This window comes from Vidua macroura, chromosome Z, assembly GCF_024509145.1.
Source record: "Vidua macroura isolate BioBank_ID:100142 chromosome Z, ASM2450914v1, whole genome shotgun sequence".
NCBI classification, from domain to species: domain Eukaryota; kingdom Metazoa; phylum Chordata; class Aves; order Passeriformes; family Viduidae; genus Vidua; species Vidua macroura.
In genome coordinates this window covers 12,098,666-12,124,366 of record NC_071611.1, presented here as the reverse complement: position 1 = coordinate 12,124,366, position 25,701 = coordinate 12,098,666, and the positions used below count along the sequence as shown (strand labels likewise).

Sequence of the window (25,701 nt, the reverse complement as noted above, 5' to 3'; positions counted from 1 at the left end):
AATTAATTTTTAATTATTTGATTATCAATCAAATCAAATTAATTTTACCGTTATCTAAATTGAGGGAAATTGAGTCATTGGAAGTTCTTCTTGACCTTAAAAAATATTAAAATTAAATTAAAATGTTAACCTGAATTTAAGACTAACTAATGAGGCATATAGAAATACAAAATTTATCAAAGGTTAAGCTTAAGGACTGGTCAGAGGCTTAAAGATACATCTTTCTTGCACAACATTTTCTTCTGAGCAGGTGGTTTCCGAAGGACTTTGTGAAACTTTTAGTACATTATTGAGTTGTTACCTGCCAATTTGAGTTTATGGACATTAACTCATATAAAGTCCTAGGTAAACTTCATTGTCTAATATTTTTGAGCAATTATGAAATGGCTTCGTAAGTCTTGACTGTCTCACAATTACATGCTTTGTGTGGCAGTTCATATAATAAATATTTGTTGAAATACTGTACATATTGGAAAACAGAGCTTTTTATTCTTTGCTGTAGCTCCCATATTCTTCTTCCTCATTCTTTTGAGCAATGGTATCTTTGAATAAAGATAAATTTCAGTTCAATGCAAATAAATTCTGTTTATATTAAATTTGTGATATATGTTTTTGTTTCAATGCTTTGTTGTAACTTAATATCTTTGCCTTTGTTTTGGCAATCAAAAGGGTCTTGAACATTAATAATGCTCATAGATTCATGAACATGCTGAGTTGGAAATGACCTATCAGGATCATTGAATCCCACTCCTGGCCCTGCACAGGGCACCTGCAAGAAACACGCCATGTGCCTGAGTGTTGTCCAAATGCTTCTGGAACTCTGTCAGGCTGGTGCTGTGACTATGGCCCTGGGGAGCCTGTTCCAGTGCCCAACCACCCTCCTGATATGCAGCCTCCCCAGACACAGCTTCAGGCCTGAAGGTGCTCTCACTTGTCACCACAGAGGTGACATCCATGCCTGCCCCTCCTCTTTCCTTCCTGAGGAAGTTGTAACTGCAGTGAGGTCTGTCCTCAGTCTCCTCCAGGCTGAACAGACCAAGTGGCCTCAGCTGCTCATCATTCAGCTCCCCCTCAAGACCCTTCTCCATCCTCGTGGCTCTCCTTTGGATGATCTCTAATAGCTGAATGTCTTTCTTATATTGTGATTGAACATCATTTTCATGTTCCTATAATGTAATGCCAGACTATATACTGACAGACTGAGAGAGCTGGGGCTGTTCAGACTGGAAAAGAGAAGGTTCTGCAGGGACCTTACAGCAGCTTTTCAATACCCGAAGGGGGCTTAGAGGAAGGCTGAAGAGGGATTTTTCACAAGGGCATGTAGTGATAAAACAAGAGGAATGGCTTTAAACTGAAAGAAGGACTTCTTAGAATAGATATTAGGAAGAAATTCATTACTGTGAGGGTGGTGAGGCACTGGTTACCCAGAGAAGCTGTGGATGCCCTATCCCTGAAAGTGTTCAGTGCCAAGTTGGATGGAGTTTTGAACAATCTGGTTTAGTGGGAGATGTCCCTGCCTATTGCAAGGGAGTTGGAACTTGATGTTTATAGTCCCTTCCAACCCAAGCTATTCTATGGTTCTATTAATGTGTGATCCACCATGACTCACCTAAACATTCCTTTAAAGAGGTGAAGCAAACTACAGTTCAGCCATGTCTAATTAAATATCAAGGGGTTGGACTATGTAAGGAACTTTCCTTACAAATAATTTCTGTTTTGAACTGTTAATCAATGCACACAGGTGACTGAGAGCAACCACAGAAAAACCGCAGCTGAAATGCAAAGAATAAATTTACTTAATTACCTCACTAACTGGAGGATCCTGAAATAAGGCTGGGCAGCAGAGACACGAGTGAGGGCACAGGCACCATCAGGCTCAGTCCAGTCCTAGCAGGCAGCAGGGCTGCTGCTGTGCCAGTTTATCCAGGGCCTGAGCACGCGTAGTTTAGCACCATGCTGTGATCTCCCTGTGCTTTTTATGGTCCCTGCTTTGATCTCTCTCCCAACTGGGAGCTGAAGCATGTCTGGGATATGGCCTACAAGTCTCTGTAAACACTTATGTTATCTCTACACAGAAATTCTTCTCCAAACAGATAGAGGATAAACAGCAGTAGGTTTAATATATGGTTTCCCACACGATTTATTCTCTAGACCTTGGCATTCCCAGCTTGAGTGAATCCACCATCTTCCTTGCCATTCTTCCCCTTTTAACCCTTTCTTCTGAACACAAATGGAACTTATATCACTTTTTGTTCAAGTGTTTTCATAGCTGTTTTCACATTGAATCACATAATAAAGCATCTCTGACTCTACTCTTCATAATTCCTTACATTCTTCTCCCCCCTTCAAGGTGACCTGCCAACACTTGGGAATCACACTGAGCAGATCTACTTGTAGCTCCACGGGTAGAATTGGTATAACCTAGTCAGAACACAGGGTTTCACTGAAATCCTGTTCAGCTTTGAGCTGTGAATTGAAATGAAGCCATTTTTAAAAGGAAAAAATTGTGAAGGCATTCTTCTTGGATAAAAGAGAGGGCTGCATTCTGCTCTGGTAACATAGCAGCCATACTTGGCAAGGGCTATGCATTAGCCTTCAGACAAACTATAGCAGCAGGATGAAAATATTGCAGGCATTTTGACTTTAAATTTCTTTTTCAACGTGTTACATATCTAATTAAAACCCTTTTCAAGGATAGAAACTCAGTTACTTCTTATGACAGTGTGTATAAAATATCTATTCACTTCACAATAGAGTGTGTATAAAATAAACAGTAAACAAAATATAATCCCAAAATATCATCCATTTGTATTTTTTATCCTCTGTTTAAAATCTTCATATTAATGTATATAGAGATACTGTGCATATTTATATGTACACAGAGAATGGCTGAAACTTGTGCTTTATATATTTTATTATGAAGTTCAGCCTAATCGGGAGATTGCATTATTTCTTATAGCTTTCTTATAGCTTCTTATTTGTAAATGCAAAGAATTCTTCAGTCATCTGCAGCTGATGTTTACTGTCAAATTGCTGATACAGGAGCCTCATCTCTGCCTCATGACCTGTACTAGTTAATAAGTGCTCTTCAGCTCAGCAAATGTATGCACAGGTGTGTGCATGTATTCATGCTCCAACTGTTTAACTTCTTTGACATTAAGTATTTTGGAAAAACTGTATCGTGGCTCTCTCAGTGGAATCAGAAAATCCTGAGCAGATGCTGATCCTTCAGGTGAGGCTTCTGGGGAAGGGACATAGAAAGTTGTACAGGCATGCTTGGTCTTACTTTCAACATCGAGGCACAGTGTGTAGCTGTCTTCATCCCCTTCTCTCTGGGCCAGCCAGGGCCATCTGATTAATCTGCTCACGCTTAGCTAATTACTGTACTGAGGAGCTGTGTTCAGTGAGATGTGATCTTGACCAAATCTATAAACGGGCTCCATAGGGAGCCTTGGCAATGGCAGGCACTTGCCTTTTTTAATGTATGGCACAGAAAGCAGTTTAATGCTATGATAAACCACCCTCACAATAAGGAATTAAAATACTTTGTAGCACTCAGTACTGCATACACATGCACATCTGTACATGGACAAAGTAATAGTCTCTTACCTCTTCATCACTTTTTCTCTTCCTCCACATCTCCAATATAACTATTCCTCTAAAATATTTCGTACACTATTTGGAATAATACAAAGCATTCAAAAATAATAATTAAAAAAAAACCAGTAAACAATATATATTTTTCTGAGATACCTTATTTAGATCTGTCATAATTTTTTTTATCATGCTTTATGTCATCCCTTAGGACTAGTGGCTCTTCTGGATATCTGAGAAAACAGTAAAGAAAATCACTTTTCTGTAAGCCTAGCAAATATCTAGAGAAGTCTGTTAGCAACCTAATGAAAATACAGAAATCAGCAGAGCAACAGAAACCTCCAATTTCATCAGTATTATGTGCTGAGGTTGACAGCGCAAGACCATTTCTGTAGGTTATAAATACATAGCTAAAAGGCATGATTATTTGTTTTTAAAATAACCAAACCACAAAAATATGAGGCACAAACTTGAAAATGTTGGGGAAATTAATAGATTGGACAAGTTCTCTACTTCAGTGTCTGATTTCAGCTGTAATAGAGTTATTTTTCTTCTTAGTAGCTTGTACAGTGCTGTGGTTTGGATTTAGCATGAGAATAATGTTGGTAACACACTGAGGTTTCCGTTGTTCCTCAGTAGTGCCTACCTTAAGGCAAGGACTTTTCATCTTCCCGTGCTCTGCCAGCCAGCAGGAGCACAAGAAGCTGGGAGAGTCTGCTCAGCCAGGACAGATGACCCAAACTGGCGAATTTTGGGCCATGTTATACCGTACCATGAAAATCATACCCAGTATATAATCCAAGGGGAGTTTATCGTAAGAGAGAGGCAGTCATTGCTGGGGAATGGATTTGGACATCGGTGTGTGCTGAGCAACTTTATTGTGCATTGCTTTTCTCCCTTGGGTTTTATTCCTCTCTCACTCTCACTCTCTTCTGTCCATTGTTACTATTACTGTCATTGGTTTTATTAGTATTGTTTTATATCATTGAAGCTATTAAACTGTTCTCATTTTAACACTTGAGCTTTTAATTTTTTTTCCTGATTCTCCTCTCCATCACACCATGGAGGGGCTGGGAAGAGGTACCTGATTGCCATTCAATTACACAAAGTTATGGTAGGCAGTTTAGTCTATAAATATGTTTAAAAATTTGACTTAGCCCACCTGCTTCTTGCACTGCTTGAAACCTCAAATTCTGACTGCTTCATGTTGTTATGTTATAGAAACTCTAAAAATGCTTCTATTAATTTAATTTTTAATGTAACAGTTATGCTGTTGCAACTGTATTTGAATAGACAACACAACAGAAGTTTCAGTTGATGTATAGAGACAAAAAAGGTACTAAATAAATTATACAGTAATAACAGAGTTCAATTTGAAAGTTGGGATTTTTTCATGTAAAGTATTACATAAAGAAATAATTACTTTTATACTTTTCATATTTTGGTAAAATAAATATTTGATGTATTAATAGTGAAGGATAATCAAACATACATACATTGAGTCATCTCTATGATGGAATCTTGGTATTTTTGGAACTTGGTAATTAGACACCAAAATTTATTCTAAGTCAGAAATAAAAATATTTTAAAAGATGTGAATATTATAAGTGTATACATTAATCTGTGCATAACAAGGAATTTGGAAGTTGGGAGTTATCAGAACTCAGAAATACCAGGTGTTAGTACACTCGAGTTTTTTATAAATCTGTCTAGTTTTCCGCTTTGCTTCCCCTTCCTTGCTGTTCTTTTTGTCTTTGCTGCTTTTCCAAAATATTTCTAAGCAAAGTGTATCAGCATGCATTATATTGATGGGTGTAAATTGCGATTTCCTTTTAACTCTGCACCTGTTGTAAATGTACTGCACAATTGCCTAGCACATGTTCCTCTTCTGCCTGTGTACTTGCAGCACTCAACTTTTTATTGTTCCACAGTCAGATCTAGTTAAACCCTTATGTTTGCTTTTCTATATTAGTAGTACTTGAAAGAGACAGCTCTTAACAGTGATCTCTATGGTCCACTATCAGTTTCCAGCTGGTTTATTCTTCCACTTAGTCACTTATATATAATTTGAGGAGTTTTTCTCTTTAGCTTAAATACTGTATCATGTTTAACTTCTCTTTTTTCCTTTTCTTTAGTACTGCTTTTTTTTTCATGTGACTCCCAAAATTACTTCTTCTGTTACGCTATGGCCACCTTGCCCTTTCCTATAACAACTGTTTATGTGAAGCCTGAAACAAGTTTATGGTGAATAGGCTTCAGGTGCTTCCAGCTCCTTCTCCTGTCAGATGTATATAGATGTTGTTCCTTCATGTTGCCAAGTGGTCAAGTTTGTGGACAAGTGTTCCTTTTCTTTGGAAAAGACTTGGACACTGCTGCCTCACCAGCGAGTTTTGTGAGAGCTAACCTTATTAGCAGAAGCAGGTCAGATGCCCTTGGTGACAGACAATAATGGATAGCTGTGGTTGCTGATGGGGCTGACTGGTGCTAGGATGCTCCTGGGTCTGCACATCCCCTGGTCCATTGGCCTTTCCTGCAGCAGATCTCTGAGGAAAGACAGAAGTCTGTGCAGTATGCTGATAGTGTTCTGTTGAAGGAAACAAGAGGCCCCATGATCGAGTTGCAGTTTCTTTCACAGGCTGATCTAAGAGTATTATGTAAATCTCTTTCTGTTGGATTAGTGTAATTTTAAAAAGGGAAGTAGTCAAACAAATAGTAAAAGTAGTTGAATCTCAGTACATTGTGTTTTTGTGTTTTCAGAGTTGTGTACTGAATATCAAAATTTTAAATAGAAGAAAAATACCTGCATGTCAGAAAAATACCAGGGCATCTTATTACTCTGATGGCAACTTAATGCCTTTTCCTTACTCCTATTTCCTGCTCCCATTAAATTTTGGAATGCAGTCTTCAGAAGATGGCATGGAAAATTGTCCCATTCTTGACCTGTTGTGGCAATAACTACTAGAAAATTTGTCCCTGGGGGTTACTTGACCAACTCTGTGTCTAGCTTAGAACTCTTCACCAGGTTCTTGGAGCAAGAGTTTCACTCCTCAGAGAACATACTACCTGGGAAGAGCTGGTGCAGATGGCTGGAAGTGGGAAAGAATACAGGGTATCTGCTGCCCCTAATCACTGTCATCATCCTTGTGGAAAAAATTAAAGTACTCTTGTGTTTTCCCTTTCATTCTAAACTAAATCCCTTTGTATTTAAAACTTGTCTTAATTCATGCTGATGAGTAGCTGTTTTTTGATCTCACTAAACAAGGAGCAATAAAGGTTGACTTATAGGGTCTTTATTGGTGCTTCCATCCCCTGTCTGCATAACTTTTGCTTATACGTATATTTATTGTAAAGGACAGTGTAAGTGTGTCTCATGATGTAAAAAGGATGCAGAAATGTCATGATTAGGTAACAGGTTGTTCTGAAGTGAGTCTGAAAAATCACTGGATGTGGGTGTATGCCAAGTGTCCCACAAAGAGTAACTTTAGGGTAGTAATTAAGGCCTGGTTGAGTTAAGGATTACAAGATCAAAAAACAAATTACTATTATTAGCAGAATTATTTGTTCTTACATCAAGCTGTCATCCTGCCTTGCTGTTTAACCTGATTCTGCTATGAAAAAAATGATGTCAGATACTTTATTAAGTGTGAATTTGTGATTTACTTCAGGGAGAGGGTGCAGGGTGATTAGTGTAATTTTCTTTTTAAATGGCAGACATTTTTTTGACTCCATGCACTTTGAATCAGACCTACCAAAGCAAGGAAACTTAAAAAAACTAAAGGACTTTTCTGGCTTTGAAGATGCTGTATGAATGAATGAATGCTGAATCTGAAAATGTAGGGTCTGGGGGAAGATATTACTGGATATTCTATGAATGTTATGTTTGAAAAGCTGATTTATATCAGCCTGTCTCTGCAAGTCTGCGAGGGGAAGCCCAGTAAATACCTTTTGATTTACACATCTCCTCTGCTTTTAAAATAGGAGTTTAGAGAGAGTTTTAAAATGGTGTGGCTTAGGGATCCCAGGCATGAAACAGCCCCTTTGATTGCGGCTAAAGTGTGATCTGCGTGTACAGCGTTTAATAACAAACAGCTAATTGTGCAGTTGTGTGCTGAATTAATACCACAACAGCAACAATAAGAAGGTTACTTGGTGTATAACTGGCACTTGCTCAAGATACTTGTTAGTTGATAACCTTCTTACAGTCTTGAGTGTCAAGGATTTTTGGAGGTTCACCTCCTACTAAAACGTGGATGAGACCAATCTTTAAAGTCATGTGTTTTAAACAATGTATTTGACTTCTGATAACACTTTTATATTGAATAGTAATAGATCAGGGCATCCTTCCAAGAGGTTGTTGTGGACAGAGAAAATAGTGAACGACTGAAAAAATAAATGCTATATCTCAGGAGAGAGGAGATCTACTCGTCTCATGTAGCCCCCTTTGTTCCAGGATGTCAACCTCATGCTGTAACATCATAGTTGACCCATTGCCAAAATAAGATTAAACAGTCTTAGCCTTAAAGGCATTGGAAACATGAAGTGGCTTTGGAGAATGATGTAATTGAAATATGCATAATACTATGTAAAAATCATTATGTCAGTAAAGCACAGACAACTCTTAATCCCCACCAACTTTTATAATTAAATCTTCTTGGATATCACAGTATATTTTATGCCTTTGTAGTTCAGATTTATGTTTTTCCTTTTTTACTCCAGAGCTAATGTTAGATGTAATATTGGTTTTAATATTATATTTTGGGAGTTGTTGTTTCTGGGTTTGTTTAATTTGCATTGTAGGGATTGCGGGGGGGGTGGGGTGAGGGTGGGTGGGGGGGTTGTTTCTCTTTTTTTTTTTTTTTTTTTTTTTTTTTTTTTATTTTATTTTCCATAGTGAAGCATCAATAAGAAAGTGGTTAGCCATGCAGCATTCAAGCCTGTGGATGATAAGCAGAAATATTTTTCTTCCTCAATCAAGCATTTTAGACTTCTAGCCTGAAAGCCAGCCAGGTGGTCAAAAGAAAAACAGCACTTCCTTGTGATCCATGAGCTTAAGTAGCTGTTTGGAGTTGTGATGATGTCTGCATCTGTCTACTACTCCACTTTATTGTTTCTCTGAAACTGAATTTTCTGCAAAACTGAAATTCTTTTCAAATGAAGATTTGTATCTCTGTGGAGATGTGCATGCTGTGGGGGAGAGTATGAGACAGTCACTTGCTTTACTCGCTGGAAGCAAGAGCCAGAAAGGCTGTGTTTTCAATTCAACAGTGAAAATACCTCTACTCTGGCAGTGCAAAATTGTTCAGACCTTGGAGATCAAACTCAGTTTTTGTGAAATTGGACTGAACCAGGCAGAGAAGGCTGATGACCTTAGGATGCCTTGTCTAGCTCTCTGCTGTCAGTTTAGCATGACACAGGTATTCCAGAGGTCTGTGCTTTCTCTTTCAGTCACATATGTGTGGATATTCTCAGCTCAGTCAGAGAGAAAGAGAAAGGTTTTCTAAGCAGGCAAGAGCCTGGGAAACAGTTGGGAAAGAATGTAAATAATTCTCTAATCTATCTTGTTATTCACATTGTTTATAGATATGCTCTGCCACTGTGCGTCATTCACTGCACACCAATGGTGTGAGATGTTTTTACTCTAAGACCAATGAAATTAGTCTGCACGATGTCCTCTATATATAGAGCAGTATATTTGAAATAAATCAGAGCTCATTTTCTTTGCCTTCTGATCTAGAGTTCTCTGTTCCCGTCCTGCTCGACAGCGACACATATGAAAGTCTTACATGTCAAAGACCATCTCGGATAACACTAGCAGGCCAAGTCCAGGCAAGTGAAGCAGGTCTTCCAGCCTGTGTGTGATGGAGAAGAGGATATGATGTGGTCTGAAGCACTACTCTGTCCACTGCAGTTTATAATAATAATGTGGAGGTCTCTGTATGGAAATCTGACCCTTCAAAACTTTGTGTGGAATTGGGGGTGGGTGGGATTTAAGGCAAAGTAATTTTTCATGCAATATAACATCTTCTCACGAGTTCATGAATTGATTTCATTAAACAATGAAGAATTAAACTTGAATGGTGATCATAATACTGAAACAAATCTAACCCTCAATTTAATAACTGTTGTCTTAAGATTTCTCTCAAAATTTACTTCTCTCACTACCCATGGCTGCATTCAAAGATTTCCCAGATGGTGGTGGCTACTCTAGAGTGTCTTTCTAAGAGTTCACATGAGAGGTCCTGTCTTTGCCCTGCCCTTCTAAGAGTGACAGTCATTTAGTCTTGCCCAACTGCATGTCCCAGGTCAAGACAGTGTGTCACTCAGGGTGCTACGTGGGATCAGCATAGTAATGGAGCATGAAATGTGTAGCGCTGAGTGCTATGTGGCTGTTCGAGTAGTCAAACCTATTAGGGCTAGCTCTGATTTAATTGCTGTTCTAAATCTGCTTTAGAGAACAGATCTTCTTCAGTTAACAGGGTAGGCTAACTTCAAAAAATCTCTTTAGTATCATTCTGTAGTTCTATGATTCCATCATATAGTGAAAAAAGCAGGAACAGAATCTCCTGAGAATCCTCAACAAGAGATTAGGGAAACTTAAAAGAAAAACAATTTTAGAAATCTTATTCTTTCTTTGAATCAACATTATACTCCTGGAGATTTCTGATCTAGATCAGTGTGTACATCTAGCCAGTAGCAGGCTTGTACATCAATGATTGTGTGCTACAGTCAGCAGCTTCCTGGAATTTCTTCTGGTTTGTAATACAAACACAGGTTTTGTTTCTCAGTGCCTTGGTACTTTTCTCATCTTCAAACTTGTACTTAACAAGATGAGTAATTCTTGATACTACCATGTTTAGTCAGCACTTTAAAAATCCAAAACAGTGTCATGAAACCGAATTTTCTTTTAAAAACTTTTTAAAAAGCAAATTTGAGGATAGAATATATATAAAGAGAACATTGACAAATCATGTAGGTTGTAAGAAACTACAAATTGTCCCAACTGCAGAACAAAGAAAAAATATTCAACAAGCATATGGGAGGAGAAATCCAGAAACCATTTTGCCCAGTAATCCCCAGTGCACATATTTGTCAAAAATCCAGTGGTCCTTATTGATAACGTGTTACCTTTTACTTACTGATGTGCTGAAATGTGTACATTTGTGTGATGCAAAAGCTGTATCTTAAATTACTTTTCCTGCTTCTTCTAGGTTTTCTTCAGGTGTTATTCTAGATGGCATAAGAAGCAGTTACATACTTAGGTCAAGTAGAGTTAAAAAGCTGATTTCCCCCACCACAGTAATCAGGCTACTCTTAGCTCTGAGTTGTCTTGAACTGAACCCTTGTCATCTCTTTGTTTTTTAGTGGGCAGTTTGCTGTAGTGAAAAAATGCCGTGAGAAAAGTACTGGTCAGCAGTTTGCAGCAAAATTCATCAAGAAAAGGAGAACAAAATCCAGCCGCCGTGGAGTGAGCCGGGAAGATATCGAAAGAGAAGTTGGCATACTGAAAGAGATTCGGCATCCTAATGTGATTACGCTTCATGATGTCTATGAGAACAAAACAGATGTCATTCTTATTCTGGAGCTGTAAGTAACTCTATAGACCCATGGCCCAGTAGGAGAATATTTGTTTCTTTGGTTTTTAAAAACAGACACTTTGAGAATTGCAGTGATTTAATGGAAGTTCCTTATCACCCCAAAAGAAAATAGGTAATAGCCTTAGAAATCTTCATGTCTTAGTCAGTGTTATAGTTTCCTGATTTCCACACATACTTTTCACTCTGAATCCACTACAAAGTTTATTCTTTTTTAATCAGTATATTTAGGATTTCTTTTTTCTGCTTTTTTACTTTAATCACTGTTGATGTTATGAATCCAAATGAAGAACCTGGAACTATATATACTGATTTGAAGAACAGAGCACAGGAAAATAGATTCTAAGTGAAGATTAGGTTAGCAAATTTTACTGTATTTTGTGTTGGTGTAAAGTGGCCTCAGTGAATGCTTTTTGTCATTTTCTAACCCACATAAAAAAACCCCAGAATTTTCCCAGTTCTCTCTTGTTGAAATGAAAACTGAACTTCCACACTGTTTCTTACTGGTTTAGTTCCCAATTTTTCATCCAATATCATTGCTAATAGATTGAGCTAAATATATCAGCTGAAACTACTTCTGCATTTTTCAAAGTCTGGCTTCCAGTTCCTCAAAGACTGCAAGTGTAGGAGTTAAGCATTAGTCACCTGTTAAGAGTTTGTCAGTTTGTCAGTGCTGCTGCTGGAATGTGCATATCTTTACACAGATGGCATACCTGGTACTTTTTATTGCCATACCTGCTCAGGATCAGTTAACCATACTCTACAGTAAGAAATTAATGCATGCAGAAGACTCGGTACCAGAATCTTGGGCAGCACTTTGTATTGTCTTTGTATTGGCTGTTCCTGTGGTTTTTCTATGCAGGATTATCTTCCTGTTCACTAGCTTTCATAAATGGTGTTTCCACTTTATAAAGATACTTCAGTGTTGCATGGTTTCAGTAACATCTAGATTTACAGTATAGATTTAAAAAGAAAACTGGGAAGTAGCTTTTGGAGTTCCATTTTTTTCTATGTTCTATATATGCATGATGCTACTTTCTTATGTTTATGCAAACATATTTTTACACTTCTAGTCCAACATGTGATATTTTATTATAATAGCTGTAGTCTGGCTTGATTTTTTAGTTCCAGTTGTATCTGCTTGCATTAGTTTGCCAAATGTGGATAATTTAAACAAGAATTTTTTTCCAAACTAAACTATCATCCTGTATAAAGCAAAAGTTCCTTATATTCTTACTATTTCTGGGTTTTGTTCAGAATTCTTTGAACTGTGATGTGAATAAGCCGCAAAATTAGTGTGATGCTTCTTCCTCTCCCCACTTGATACTAACTCTCATGTTCTCTTGCTCTACAATCTTACTGTCAGGATATTGCTGCTTGTGCAGCTCCTTCTGCTCTGGAATCTGTCCAGTTGAATTCAGGCCAGTGTCTGTACTTAAAAGCTGTGAGGGAGACTTGGTAATCATGGCAGTGGTAGGAGGAATGGGACTACTCCACCCACCCCTGCTTTGCACATGGACTAGGAGCTCTTTTGGCAGCAAGGTTGCTGTTGTGTGTGTGTCAGTGTGTAACCACCACTGTCCATTGAGCAGAAGAATGACAATCTGCATATTTCATAAGCTTGATGGCACGAAGCTCAGCAAATTATTTGTATTGCAATTTAGGTAACTGTATTGCGAGGTGAGCAATCCGTATATAGTTTCAATCAGAGATATTTTTTTTTCGGTTTTTCAAACTGCTTTGTGAATCCTTCAATTGAAGTAGTGCTATTTTGGATATCACAAAGGTAATGCATTTATTTATTTAGACAGTCAAAGAGGAAAAGATGGTGTTAGCAATCCCTTTGTAAACTTGAATATGCTAATTGCTACAAAGTTTTGTAGTTCTCATAATCACTGTGATGGTACATAAAGCTATTGAATAGACAGGATTGTCATTTTAATCGCATGCTTAGACATTAAATATGTAATCCTTTTTCTCTAACGTTCTGCTATTCACATTTTGCCTAGGGACCTACCCTCTTGACAGTCTTTGTTCTTACAGAACGATTTAATACAAACAGAAATAAAGCTGAAATCTCATTAAATAACCTGTTTCTCTATCGTCAGAACCTACTCTAAGTGTCCATTTTCCATTTTGATTAGAACATAGTATATTTCCTGGCACTTGCATTCTGTTCTGACTACAATAATGAGGCAGTATAGTCACAATTTTGTATAATTGAGTAAAGGCAGCTGCCCTTTTGTTGCCATATGTCAACATGCACAGTCCCAGGGCAACAGGATCTACAGCCTGTTCACTATTGATTTTTATTTTCTGCTTCAGCAAGAGGGTTGCTATATTGGATAGAGCCTCCTAAACATTTTTCTGTTTTACTTATTGGCAGTTTCTCAGAGGTGAGCAATTGACTGAACAAGGGGGAAGGACATCAAATTGAAAGATAGTAGACTCAGATTTGATATTACAAAGAAATTCTTAACTGTGAGGGTAGTGAGGCACTGGAACAGGTTGCCCAGAGAAGTTCTGGATCTCCATTCCTGGAAGTGCTCAAGGCCAGGTTGGATGGGTCTCTGAGCAACTTGGTCTAGTGGGAGATGACCCTGCCCATGGCAGGGGAGTTGGAGCTTGATGATCTTTAAAGTCCCTTCCAACATAAACCATTCTCTGGTTCTATTCAAGGTCATGATTTAAATGCAGGAATATGTGGGCAGTTGGTTAATTATGGCAGTGGCCAAGTAGTCCTCACAACACTGAATACAAAACAGAGCTACTTTATCCACATAGATGTTTGGAAATTTTTCTTTGAACTACCTTATATAAGGAAAGTGATTTACCAAAAAGTCCAAGTTCTATGAAACATTTAATTTATGAAACTTTTAAAACCAAATCTTTTCTTAAAAGATTCAGCAGCCATGCACAAGCATGAAATATCCTTGAAGAAGTTTATTTTATTGCAATCTTTTGGTATATTTAGAGCATTCATATGTATTTTCATAACTCTAGGTTTTAGTGACAAATGTCCCCTTTCTTGGCTTGGAAATAACCTTTTAAATTCCCACTCTGTGGACTCTTTCATTATCTTGAAAGGAATGTTATGCATATTACACACAAAGTGGAAGCCACTGTCTTTTCTTCATCTAACTTAAAACCTTAATAATTTTCTTTTTTTTTTTTTTTTGCTTTTATCACACAAATAATTGAATTAGTCAGAATTTCATAGTATGTTTTTCTATCCAGCTGCAGCTATTAGAGTCTGTTATATGTTAGCTGTACTAAGCTATTTCTAGTGAGCTCTGCTGAAGCCATCATTTTTTTAGACTTCACAGACTAGAAAACACGGATGTCTCTGCACAGTGATAATTATTTTCTTTCCTCAAGCATGCTTTGCACCTACTTGGTTCCCCTTTTTCTGGCTTTGGATGCATAATTCCTCTCTTCCATTTTATTTTCTCTTCCACTTTATTATGTCTTTATTTAGACTGCAGACATAAAATATACTTAGTTTGTGGTTCTTTGTGGAGCCTTGGTTATGGTTTCTTGCTGCAACACAAAAAAAAAAATATTTTCATCCTATATTGTACAGTAATTCCGTAGGATTCACAAAAGCAATACAGGTGGTCTCTTTTTTAGAAATGGCTTGATAGCAATACGTGACTCTTACTTGGTAGCTGTGGATGGAGTTAGGTATTCATACGTTTCTCTGCATAAAACATAACTTCATTTCTGAATTAGAAATCTTAATTTAAGATGGTTAGCTTTTGTAGCATGGTTCTGAGTGACGATCATCTGTTTCATAAATTTTTTAAAAATAAAAAGCTTTGAAAATATTAGAAGCATTTGTGTGTTAAATAGTAGGATTTACGCTTCATTTGAATGCATAAACTTTCTTTTAGACTTAGTCCTGTGCCTCACATTGTCTCTGACTTTCTACTTTGCTGGTAGCTTCATATTATTAATCAAAACAGAATAGTGCAAGAAGAGGATGATACATCTTTTTGTAAAAATTTATGACAATTTCATTAGTTGATCGTTAAAGAGCAATTAAGAGCAAGTAACTATCAACTCTTTAAATTCCTCTTCTATCTTATTGGGGCTTCAATTTAACTTTTTACAGTTATGCTCAGGAAGATTAAAGCCTGTCTTCCAGAGAAGCTTGAAGTCTTCACAGGGCTTCCTTAATTTTTAGTTGTCTTTTGGTAGAAATACCTCTGAGATTTTTGTTAATTTTACACATAAGTAAATAAGAAAGTTATTATCAAGTGGCTTTGCACTGAAATTTGAGAGGAGGATTAAATATTTGGTGCTTCTGGCAAGTAGCAGGCAGTTAGCAAACCCTGTGACACTAATTTGTAATTCCTGTGCCACCTTTGGATTTCAAAATCCTAAATCCGTGCCCACAGAGAGATGCACAGAGAATATGTAGACAGGTTAGAACAAAGGCTTGACAAGGCTCACAGGACAGGTTCTAGAGCTGGTGTGACTCTTATCACACAGTGAGCAGGTCTTAAAGGGAGAATTGGTTTCCATGTGCTGCAGTCCCTGAGCAAAATCATTGCCTCTCTAGTTTGCTAAACCTGAATGCTCCTCATATATTAAATTTGGAGGTTGTAGATGAGATAAAAATACTAAGGGCCAAGTTAACCACCTGCTGTATCCAGACTCTGGGCACTTCAGGAACTTCAGTCATGAAAACCTAAATACCAGTGTTATTTGAGTACAAAAAAGATTCACAGGAGTGTTCATGCCCCCTCCCACCCACCCCCACTTAGTAGGACTTAACTGCTTAAATTATAGTCCAGGTTTTAGTGCATGTGTTCTAGCTGGCCATTGAGGCCAATGCTTCTTGTTCAGTGTAAGTGAAGAATTTAGGCACATTAAGGAGAAGATTTCATGACAGTTGATATCTCTAATAGAAGCTGGACAAATGAAAATTAAAAGGCGTGGTGATGCTGGAACATGTCTTCATTTTTCGGTGAAGAAAAGTTGAAGTGCAATGTTGTTCAGCCAGTAGGTAATTTAATGAACTAGCAGCCCTGTTCTGCTGTTTCAAAATGTTTGTTACACTTTGTACTTCTGAGGAGTGGGTTGGTAACTGCACAATTCATAAAGGCAGTGAAATGAGGTGGATGCAAACCCCCTTACTCTTACATAAAACAGAAGTAATAATATATGAGTCTAGTCTTGGGCTGACAACTGCATGACTGGATGTCATACAAGATGCATTTGACTACAGAATCCCTTTACAAGTTGACAGAATAAATGTTTGGACTAGAGAAGAATTAGATAATTTATCAAATTGCATCTGTTTTAAAACTGGAATAAATTAATGGCATGCTTCTTTAACTTGGTTTATGTTGTTTTGAAATCTAAGCAAGATAAATGTTTCTTCAAGGAGTTTGGGCCTAGATTTTAGGGCTCATTTGTAGATTTTAAAATTCATTAGAAATCCTTAGGTAATCATTAATTATCATTTAGGTGCTATTGCATAATAAGCAGTGTGATCATAGCATATGACTGAGTCATTACGAGGTGACCATGCTGACTTTGAAGGTTAATTGATTCTAAGTTCCCTGAGTAGGTTCCCATAATAACTTCCTCTGAGATCTGGCGATAGTTCTGTTTCATAGTTAAGAAAGCCTGGCAACTTGCAAAAGCACTATACAGAAATCCTTTTTCCATGGGCGTGATGTATTTTATTTCCCAGAGGGAGGTGTGTGGGTTGCAATCACATCTGTCAACCTTCCTTTGGGAAGGCTGGCAAATGCTTTTACCACTATTGCATTTTCTAAGAAAGAATGCAGTCAGCTGAAAGCTTTAATTTACTTCTCTCATTTCACTTCTGCCTAGAAGTATCAGTGAAATAACACATACCAGCTTTTCTCTTAGTGAAAATATTTATACAAAATACTTCTAAACACATGTGCTCTGCTACTTTAAAACCATATAAAAAAGTTGTGTTATAATGATGAAATAGATTTTCCCAGCCCTTGTGACTTTCTGTGTTATAACATGGTCAATAATGCATTAGAATTAGGTGGAATTAAGATGTGACTGCCACAAAGCACAAGCTCTTATTTTATTGAACATGATGCTTGAACAGCATATTATGACATCAAAATTATTACTAAATTTAAATGTAAACAAAAAGGTTTTATACAGGAACATTAATGAATTAAAGCTTTAGAGGAAAACAGTATGTGAAGTTGAACAACGAGGCTTTGCAGCTATAAAGGAATTTAGCTGTGACTTGACTTGTAATCATGTTTCTCTGTCATTAGGTTGCTGTCCATCCTTTATATACTGGCATTTTGGCATTTAGAGTTGTCTTGGGGCACAGAAGAACTGATCAGGAAGCTGTCTGGTAATTCCTACCAGCAAATTGAGAAAATGAATAGAGAGAAGCCCTGTGCTTCTTGTGGATACCAGGTAGAGATACTCCATAGTCCTCTACAAGAAGATGCACAGGAAGTGCTTGGTGAACCTCTTGCCTCTGCTCCCTTCAGGAAGCTTCTATATCCAGTTGGTGGTTGGGGGCAGCAGTCTTTTAGATGTTGGTTATGTGGGCCCCTCTGTAGAGGCCCAAATGCAGGCTGGGAACCAGTTTGTGTAGCTTGGGAAACCCACACAATGCTCTGGTTTCAGTCAGATTTCAGCAGACTGTTTGTGCAGCAGCATCCCCAAAGCCAATTTAGAAACAGGGGTCTGTGGTAAGGGAGGTGGAAACAGTGTACTTCTTGGTAGAAGATGATGTTCATAAAGACCAGTCAAAAGGGCTGGTGTCTGAAATTACCTGTGCCTTCTTCTTTAGATTAACACCACTTCTCTGTGTGAGATGGGATATCCACATTGGTGGAATCTCACCTTGCCTTCTGGCTCCACTTTTGAAGGTGACTCTGATTTACTAAAACATGCAGTGTTTATTCATTGTGGGACTCTGTACACTGGCTGAGGCACAGGACTAGACTCAACAAACCAACAGCATTTTAGGAGACTTGGGAAGGCTGAAATAGCTTATACAGCCAGTGTCTTTACTGGCTTCTACTAATCCATTTCTTCATCTGTGATGGCTGGAAGTCAAGATCATCTAGTTATTCTACACATATAATCCAATTACAAAACCTGTGAAACTCAGCTCTGCTGATAAATATGAGGACACTGTAATGCAGTCAATTAACTGTGGAAGGCAAACCTGTAAGGTGTGTTGAGTGTAGACCTTTATTAACCCTCCATGACTCACTTGAAGATTGCCTTGAAGTGATACCATGGGGTTTTGTATGCCTGTGGTAGGACCGCTTAATATCAGATCTTCCTGAGTCAGAAAAAGGGTAAGGAATAAGCAGTCTCCTGACAAGCATGAAGAGGAAGCTGAAAAATGCAACCTCCCATGGGGATATGGGTGACTGCCTCTACATGTGTGAGAAGGGCCTCTCTTGAAGGTTGCCCACCTGACAGGGACCTTTCTGGGAAGCCAGGCATTTCTGAGCTTTCAGGTGAAGTTCCTTATGCATGCTACTATAACTCATCATTGCTGTAAAAACCCTTTTCTCTCATGTTTTATGTCTCTACCATAAGTAAGCAGCAGGAGCAGCTAGATAGGCATTGTGCTTGCCATGCTTGCTATGGCAGCACCCCAGGGGAGAGCACGGCTTCTGAAGCTCGCCCCCACAGCTGAGGAGTTACCAGCAGGAGAATTCACAACAGCCCCCTTTCTGAGGTGAACCCACGCAGGATCTCCTCCTAGACATCGCGAGTGAGATATGTAACATGAGGGGGCACACCAAAGTCCCACAGACCAGGAGCACAGCTGCTTCTGGAACAGCACTTCGAGTGCATTACAGCTTGTCCCTCTTCACTCGCCTACTCATTCAGCAAGGGCTGCCAAGTCACTTAGGGTAACAGTACTTAAGCATCAAAGAAGCGCACAACAGATTGGGAAAATCTACCACTTTTGCTAATGAACTTTCAGTTTTAAGAAAGAAAAAAATAAATAAACATTTCAAGCCTTTTACCTTCTCTGGCCCTCAGTTTTGAGATTTGCAAGCACTAGGTGTATTATCTGTGAAACACAGATAGCGTTTTATTGCACAGAATTATAATGTCATGGTGTGTCATTAAAGAAAGGTCACTACAATTAATCTGTGGTAAAGACAGAATAATAGTACTCAGCAGTACAGAATCAGAATAATTGGAGATAAGAGCCATTTTGTATATAATGGCTTTCCATTTTACACAAATGCAGATATCTCAAAAAGTTGCAAACTTTAGCAATTAAATCTTTTTTTGGGGGGTCTATAAGGAATGTGTATAATAAGAGATAATCATAGATGACTAATAAGTTTCACAGACTGCATGTCTTTAAAATGCCAAGAGGAGTTAAGAGCAAGCTTTGCCAGCCAGGAAGCATAACACCACCTTGTGTGACACTGTCACAGTCTGTTTGAGACTTCAGGGTGGACAGCACAGTGCTTGGAGAGGGCATTGCTACAAATGCCTGCCTGAGTACTTCTCTTGAATTTGTGATGGATGATGAATGGTTTAAGCACCAGCAGGAGCTTTTGCTGTTTTGCAGGGTTTCCAGCTGCTTGAAAAGTGTGACCAGTCTTACAAGCTCTTCCTCAGCTGAGGATCCATCTTCTCTGGTTCCCCAAACTGTGATAACTAGCCCAGTGCCAAACATGCTGAGTGCCAACATTTGATGGGTTTTACTGTGGCTGCTGCCACAGCTGGGGCAGTAGCCCCAGTGGGGCATGGGCTGGGGTAGTAGCCACAGTGAGTCTGCCTGCTCCATGTGGCAAGGCTGTGTTCCAGTTTACAGTCACTCAACAACTGCAGCCAACTTCCACTTGTAAACATGTAGAAGCAAGCTTCAGGTCATGCTAAGGCCTTTAGCCCAATAATTGGAAATGAATGTCACCATTCAGTGCAGTGCTGCAGAGATACAGACGTTAGCCTGAAAATACTTTATTTTTTTTAGTCAGAAGCAAACAATGAGAGAGTATGCATGTGTGTCCCTTTGGAAGACACTTCTGACCAGTCTCTCTAAAATAACAAGTTGGATTTAATCATTAGGAATTCCATTTTAATGTCTCTACAACAACAGAAAAATCATTAAAATGACCTCTCATCCTTACAGTCTATAATTATTATATTTTAATGGCACTTTGTTTCAATAATTGCTTTCATGCAGAACATATTACAACACAAATAATACCCAAAACAATACTCTCATTATTGTCTAGGCAGCTCAATGAAAGCTCCAAGAACTCATTAAAATACACTTTTCATGCAATTTGCATTACAATAATGCAGATTAAGTCTCTGAAAAAGTAGACGTGATAAAGAAGTCAAATGTATTTCAAGAAATTTTCCCAAACTATTTACCTATTGTTATATGTTAATCGCCACCTCATCTTTCATAATCAGAGCTCATAATGAACAGATTGTTTTCTTTTCCTGCAGAAAAGCAATAAAAATTAGGGTGCACTTTTTGAATTTGTGTTAGTATCATTACAATGAAAAACACAGGAGGTATTATGACCATTTTTGCAATCTCTTAAGACTTTTGTAAATAATACCCCTGCTTTCACAGATGGGAAAAGTAGTTTGCCACAGTGGCCAGTCAGGTGTCCTTCAGCTGAAACGTGTTTATCTGTTATTTGGGAATAGCTGTAGTTCTATCATTTCAGTATCTCTTCATGCTGTTGACTGGGTTAAGAGCTGCTTGACTGAGCTGAGAAGAGGATCATCTTCTCTTTATTGCTGTCTCTCTCTCAAATGCAAAAAATCCAGATGTGCTTATGTACTTTGTCTAACCTCTTTTCTTTCTGCTGTGGGGCTAGAACACTTGTTGGAAACAGTCTTAAGGACATTTCATTGTAGAAAAGTTTTCGTCATGTTAGAGTACAAATACAATATAGGTGCTGCATGTAATACAGTATTTAAAAACAGAATCTATTTTCAAAAGTTGAATGCTCTGGGGAGTTTAGAAACTAAATAGTGGGAGGGCTGCCAATAAATATTTCAAAATAAGATTTAAATTTTTTATTTTTCAATGAGGGTATCTAAATCTGGTGTTTTACTGATATGAGCCAATTCATGTTTTATTTTCTAGATAATGTCATGTCCCATTGTGTTAGTATGTTTTGAGTCTTGTTACTTCATATTTAATTATATTTTTTTAAATGTGCCTACAGAGAGTAGGAGGCTTTTACTTCATTTAAATTTAAATATTGTTAACTATGTTTGTTTGGGTTTTCTAAACTTTTTTTTGTCTGAAAGTAAGACTCTTTTTACTGTATTCTTTTCAGGGGAAGGGAGGGAGTTACTAACTCTTTGGGGTATTGAATTAAGTAATTTTCATCATTTTTTTCTGATATTTGAAACATTTAAAGCATCTGGATCCTTTTCAAGGCTTTTCAAGGTTTGAGGACAGCTATACTAAAAGAAACCCACTGGTTAAACCAAGCTTGTCAATAACTGCTTCTACTCTCCAAGTGTTGCAGGTGGGGAGCTCTTCGACTTCTTAGCTGAAAAAGAATCTCTCACGGAGGAGGAAGCCACAGAATTTCTAAAACAGATCCTTAATGGTGTTCAGTATCTCCACTCTCTGCAAATTGCCCACTTTGATCTTAAGGTGTGTTGAACAGATAAAAACTTAAACTGTAATCAACATCCATTGAAGTCCTTTGTAATTCTAGCCACAAATCAGTCATCATGCAGATCTTGGCCACAGTTTTGTTTTGCTAGCTTATGTAGATAGGAGAAGGCTCAGCCATCAGAAAGAAGTTACTGAACTGTAAATAGTCCCCATCTGGGAAATGTTTCTTCAGGGGAAATGGCACCTTCTGACAAAATAAAACCATTCTGAGAAAACAAACCTGAAATAAAAATGAGGACTATGATTTTTTTTTTTTTTTTTTATGTGAATGGGATCTGGGTGAAACATTCTGACCTAGATGCTTTTTTCAACTGTGGGTTTTTTTATGTACTAAATTGAAACTGTACTAAGTACAAGGATTTTTGTGGAGCAGGCAGCAGATTTCCACTTCTGTCTTTTTCCCTTTTTGTGGCTTTTTTGTTTGTTTTCAGAAAAGTTGTTAATTGCATCCTTTTGATAATGAAAGCAGAGCTTTTTGTATCTAAACTCAGCAACTGCTTTTCAATGCTTCAATTTCAGCGTATTTTCCCCCATAAGATTTTATTTTTCAAAGGTAGACAACTAAACATTCCCTGAAGTCTCCTGAAGTGGGAAAAAGGAGGCATGATTATTTAATTACAATTGAAATGTAGTTCTGAAGGGGGGATGAGGTAGGGAAGGGAATGAATTTCAGTGTAAGCATACCTTTTCCAGTTTCATCACCATAACCTCAGTAATATACTTGGTCTTTGTATGACAGTCAGCAAGAGAAAAAATTTGTAAAGCTACAAAGGAATGTATTTCTTAGAGTATGAAATGTGAATTTTTGCCAATGTGTTTGTAGTTGAACAGGTCTTCCTTGGGTTCCAAAAATTTGTACATTAAATTAGGCAGCAAGGTGTAGACCAATAAAAGTATGCAATAGAAATGCAGGGAAGAAATAAAAGAAAATTACATTTGCACATATCAGGTCCTGTGATTGGGAAAAAAAGTTAAAAGAAGGGTGACAATGAAGAGCTGTCCTTAATGCCTCCAAAAGCCCTTAACACTCTGAACAGGATAGATGTAGCTACAGAACCTTTGAGAGCACACCAGCTTATGGACATAACAGGACATGGAGACTAAGTAGCTGGTTCTGTATGCTCATTAAAGTGATGCAGTGTTGAAACAGCCCCCTTTGCTGATAATCCGGGTATTTCATCTTCTTTGTTCTGGCTTTGCAGATCTTTGGTGTAAAGTAATGTGAAGTCCATATTTCAAAATAAGCTAGAAAAAAGACAGGAGAACCTTTTTTTTTTTTTAAATAAGTCTCTTTTTAAAGTTGAGCCTTAAAATCTGGGAGCTGGACCACTCCAGAAGTTTCCCTGGAAGATCCAAAGGCAACAAGATACATCTCCCTGATTGCTTATGTGGTATGAAAGAAACCCTCTTTCTGGGACTAATGTAAACTAAACCCAGTAACTAGTTTATAGGGTTTTGTTTCCTGCAAGCTCCCAACAGTGCTGGCATGTCTGTAGCACAGGGCCTGTGATTTTTACTGGGGGACAGTGTGTTTCATTAGGGTTAGTCCACATGAAAACTGCAACTGTGGTATCTACAAGAAGTAAAATCTTGGCCTTGTGGAAATCATAGTGCTTCAACATCAACATGAAATCCTAATTTACTGTAGTTCCTTTAAGCATATGTTAGATCATAATAGGAAAAGATAGGATTTTTCTGCCTAAAATACAATTCAAGTGTCTAACAGAGGTAAAAAGGAATGTTCAGTGGTGAAGAACACTGGTTCACAGATTGTACCTATATGTAATCTCTCTTTCTCTCCCCCTTCCTCCTTCTCAAAGCCTGAAAACATAATGTTGTTGGACAGGAATGTACCAAAGCCTCGAATCAAGATTATTGACTTTGGTTTGGCACACAAAATTGACTTTGGAAATGAATTCAAAAATATCTTCGGAACGCCAGAGTTTGTTGGTGAGAAAACTGTTGTTTCTTCAAACTATTATTTTTCAGTCTGTGAAACAATATTTGTGGCTTATCTTGGCTTGGCTGATTTACGGATTATGAAATTCTTGTGTAATTCGTGACATTTTGAAATTTAAGTAAGCAATTTGTAGCATTTGATTTCAAATTAGACTTGCATTAAGGTGTTTTAATCTATCAGCATCTTAGCTTACTATCTCTGACATACATGGACTCAGAGTGAGACTTATACCTATTCTTTGACTAGGTACTTACCTTGCTGCTTTTTCCTTTAGCTCCTGAAATAGTAAATTATGAGCCTCTTGGTCTTGAAGCAGATATGTGGTAAGTGATTGGATCTTACTTGAAATAAATCTCTCATGATTATACTTATGTTCTAACCTTTTTTTTTTCTCCTCTCTCTCTTTCCATCTATTTTTCTCTCCTCTCCCTCATCCTTTTTTTGTTTATTTTTCCTTCAATCCAGGAGCATTGGTGTAATAACTTATATTCTGTAAGTACCAAAATCTATGGGTGTTTCTTGCAAATGCTGTTGTTTTTTAATTCTTATTCTATCCTCTGGGGTGTTGGTGGTGTCTGTACAAATCAAACCGTTCTGATTGCACATCATGATTCAAGTTGTATGATCTTAAAAGCAGTAGTATAATTATTGAAAGAATTGCTGTTAATCAGCATTGAGCTAGCATGGGAAACTGTCTTTAAATCTGTAGGTGACTGTCCTACAAGTATATTTTAATAGTAGTGTTTGAAATTACAGCAAAGTTTTTTGTCCTGCTACATCCCATCTTCCTGAAAGTAGATTTGCAGCCTTAAAACGGAAAAGAAAAATGTTCGCTTTCTACTGTTATTTGATCTCAGAGGGCTGGAGCAGCATTGTTACAACATGTACTGAGAGGAATGTTCTGTCTCTCTTGCAGTCTAAGTGGTGCATCTCCATTTCTTGGAGAAACCAAACAGGAAACATTGGCTAATGTGTCTGCTGTGAATTATGAATTTGAAGAAGAATTCTTCAGTAATACCAGTGCCCTAGCTAAAGACTTTATACGAAGACTTCTAGTCAAAGATCCAAAGTGAGTTGTTTTTCTTCTGTGTGGCACATACATCTCTAGTATTTAAAATTACATAATATTTGGAGATGATAGTTTAATAAACATAAACCAGTATGTATTTTATTAATATCTGAAACAGTTTTATCTCTTATTCTCTTAAAGGAAGAGAATGACTATTCAAGACAGTTTGCTGCATCCTTGGATCAAGGTTAGCATACCATTCAATCTCTGTTGTCCTGTTTTTAATCATTATTCTTTTCATGCTTTTCAAGTTCCTTAACATGGACTATTTTCACAATTGTTTAATGTAGCTTACTGTTTTGGAAAGCTGCCTGTATGAAAGCTAACACATTCAGAATATGGGCTTCATTAATGTATGCTCTGTGTGAGTTAGCAGTAGGGAAGTAGCCCCCTATGGGAATTAAAGGCATGGTCAGACAGAGAAGCTAATCTTCAGAGAGCATTGCACTGACAAACATACAGTCTCTGAATCCAGTCCCATTCACATTAATTCTTCTTCTTCTAATGCCCTTATTTAGACTGGGGAAAAAACTAGTAATCTCTCTTCTGTCCTTCCCCTTAGACTGAAGAGAGCAGTTGATGTGGTGGGCCACTTCCTTCTTCAGTGTTTCAGTGTTTGGTTTGGTTTGGTTGTGAAGCTCCTAGGTTGAGAGGGAGAAAATGGCACCTATCTTCTTAATGTGTGTAGTACTACCTGGCAGTTTATTGTTTTAATTCTGTATCACATTCTGATTGTGAGTAGTAAACCCATTCAGTGCCATTGATTTCCCAGGATGTGAGGATGCACAGTGGGTATTTGATCCCATTTGACTTCCCAGAGAATCAGTTA

At 37.8% G+C, this 25,701-nt stretch overlaps 1 protein-coding gene across 3 annotated transcripts in view; it reads left to right on the top strand.

Moving 5' to 3' along the window:
- Nucleotides 1-25,701, top strand: part of DAPK1 (death associated protein kinase 1) — an 89,592-nt gene that overhangs the window by 30,126 nt on the left and 33,765 nt on the right. For all 3 annotated transcript variants that reach the window (XM_054003303.1, XM_054003304.1, XM_054003302.1), the window contains exons 2-8: nucleotides 10,957-11,178; nucleotides 21,681-21,819; nucleotides 23,664-23,793; nucleotides 24,078-24,126; nucleotides 24,269-24,295; nucleotides 24,720-24,872; nucleotides 25,014-25,059. In XM_054003303.1, the coding sequence (XP_053859278.1) occupies nucleotides 10,957-11,178; nucleotides 21,681-21,819; nucleotides 23,664-23,793; nucleotides 24,078-24,126; nucleotides 24,269-24,295; nucleotides 24,720-24,872; nucleotides 25,014-25,059 (766 nt within the window). The remainder of the gene's footprint in view (nucleotides 1-10,956; nucleotides 11,179-21,680; nucleotides 21,820-23,663; nucleotides 23,794-24,077; nucleotides 24,127-24,268; nucleotides 24,296-24,719; nucleotides 24,873-25,013; nucleotides 25,060-25,701) is intronic.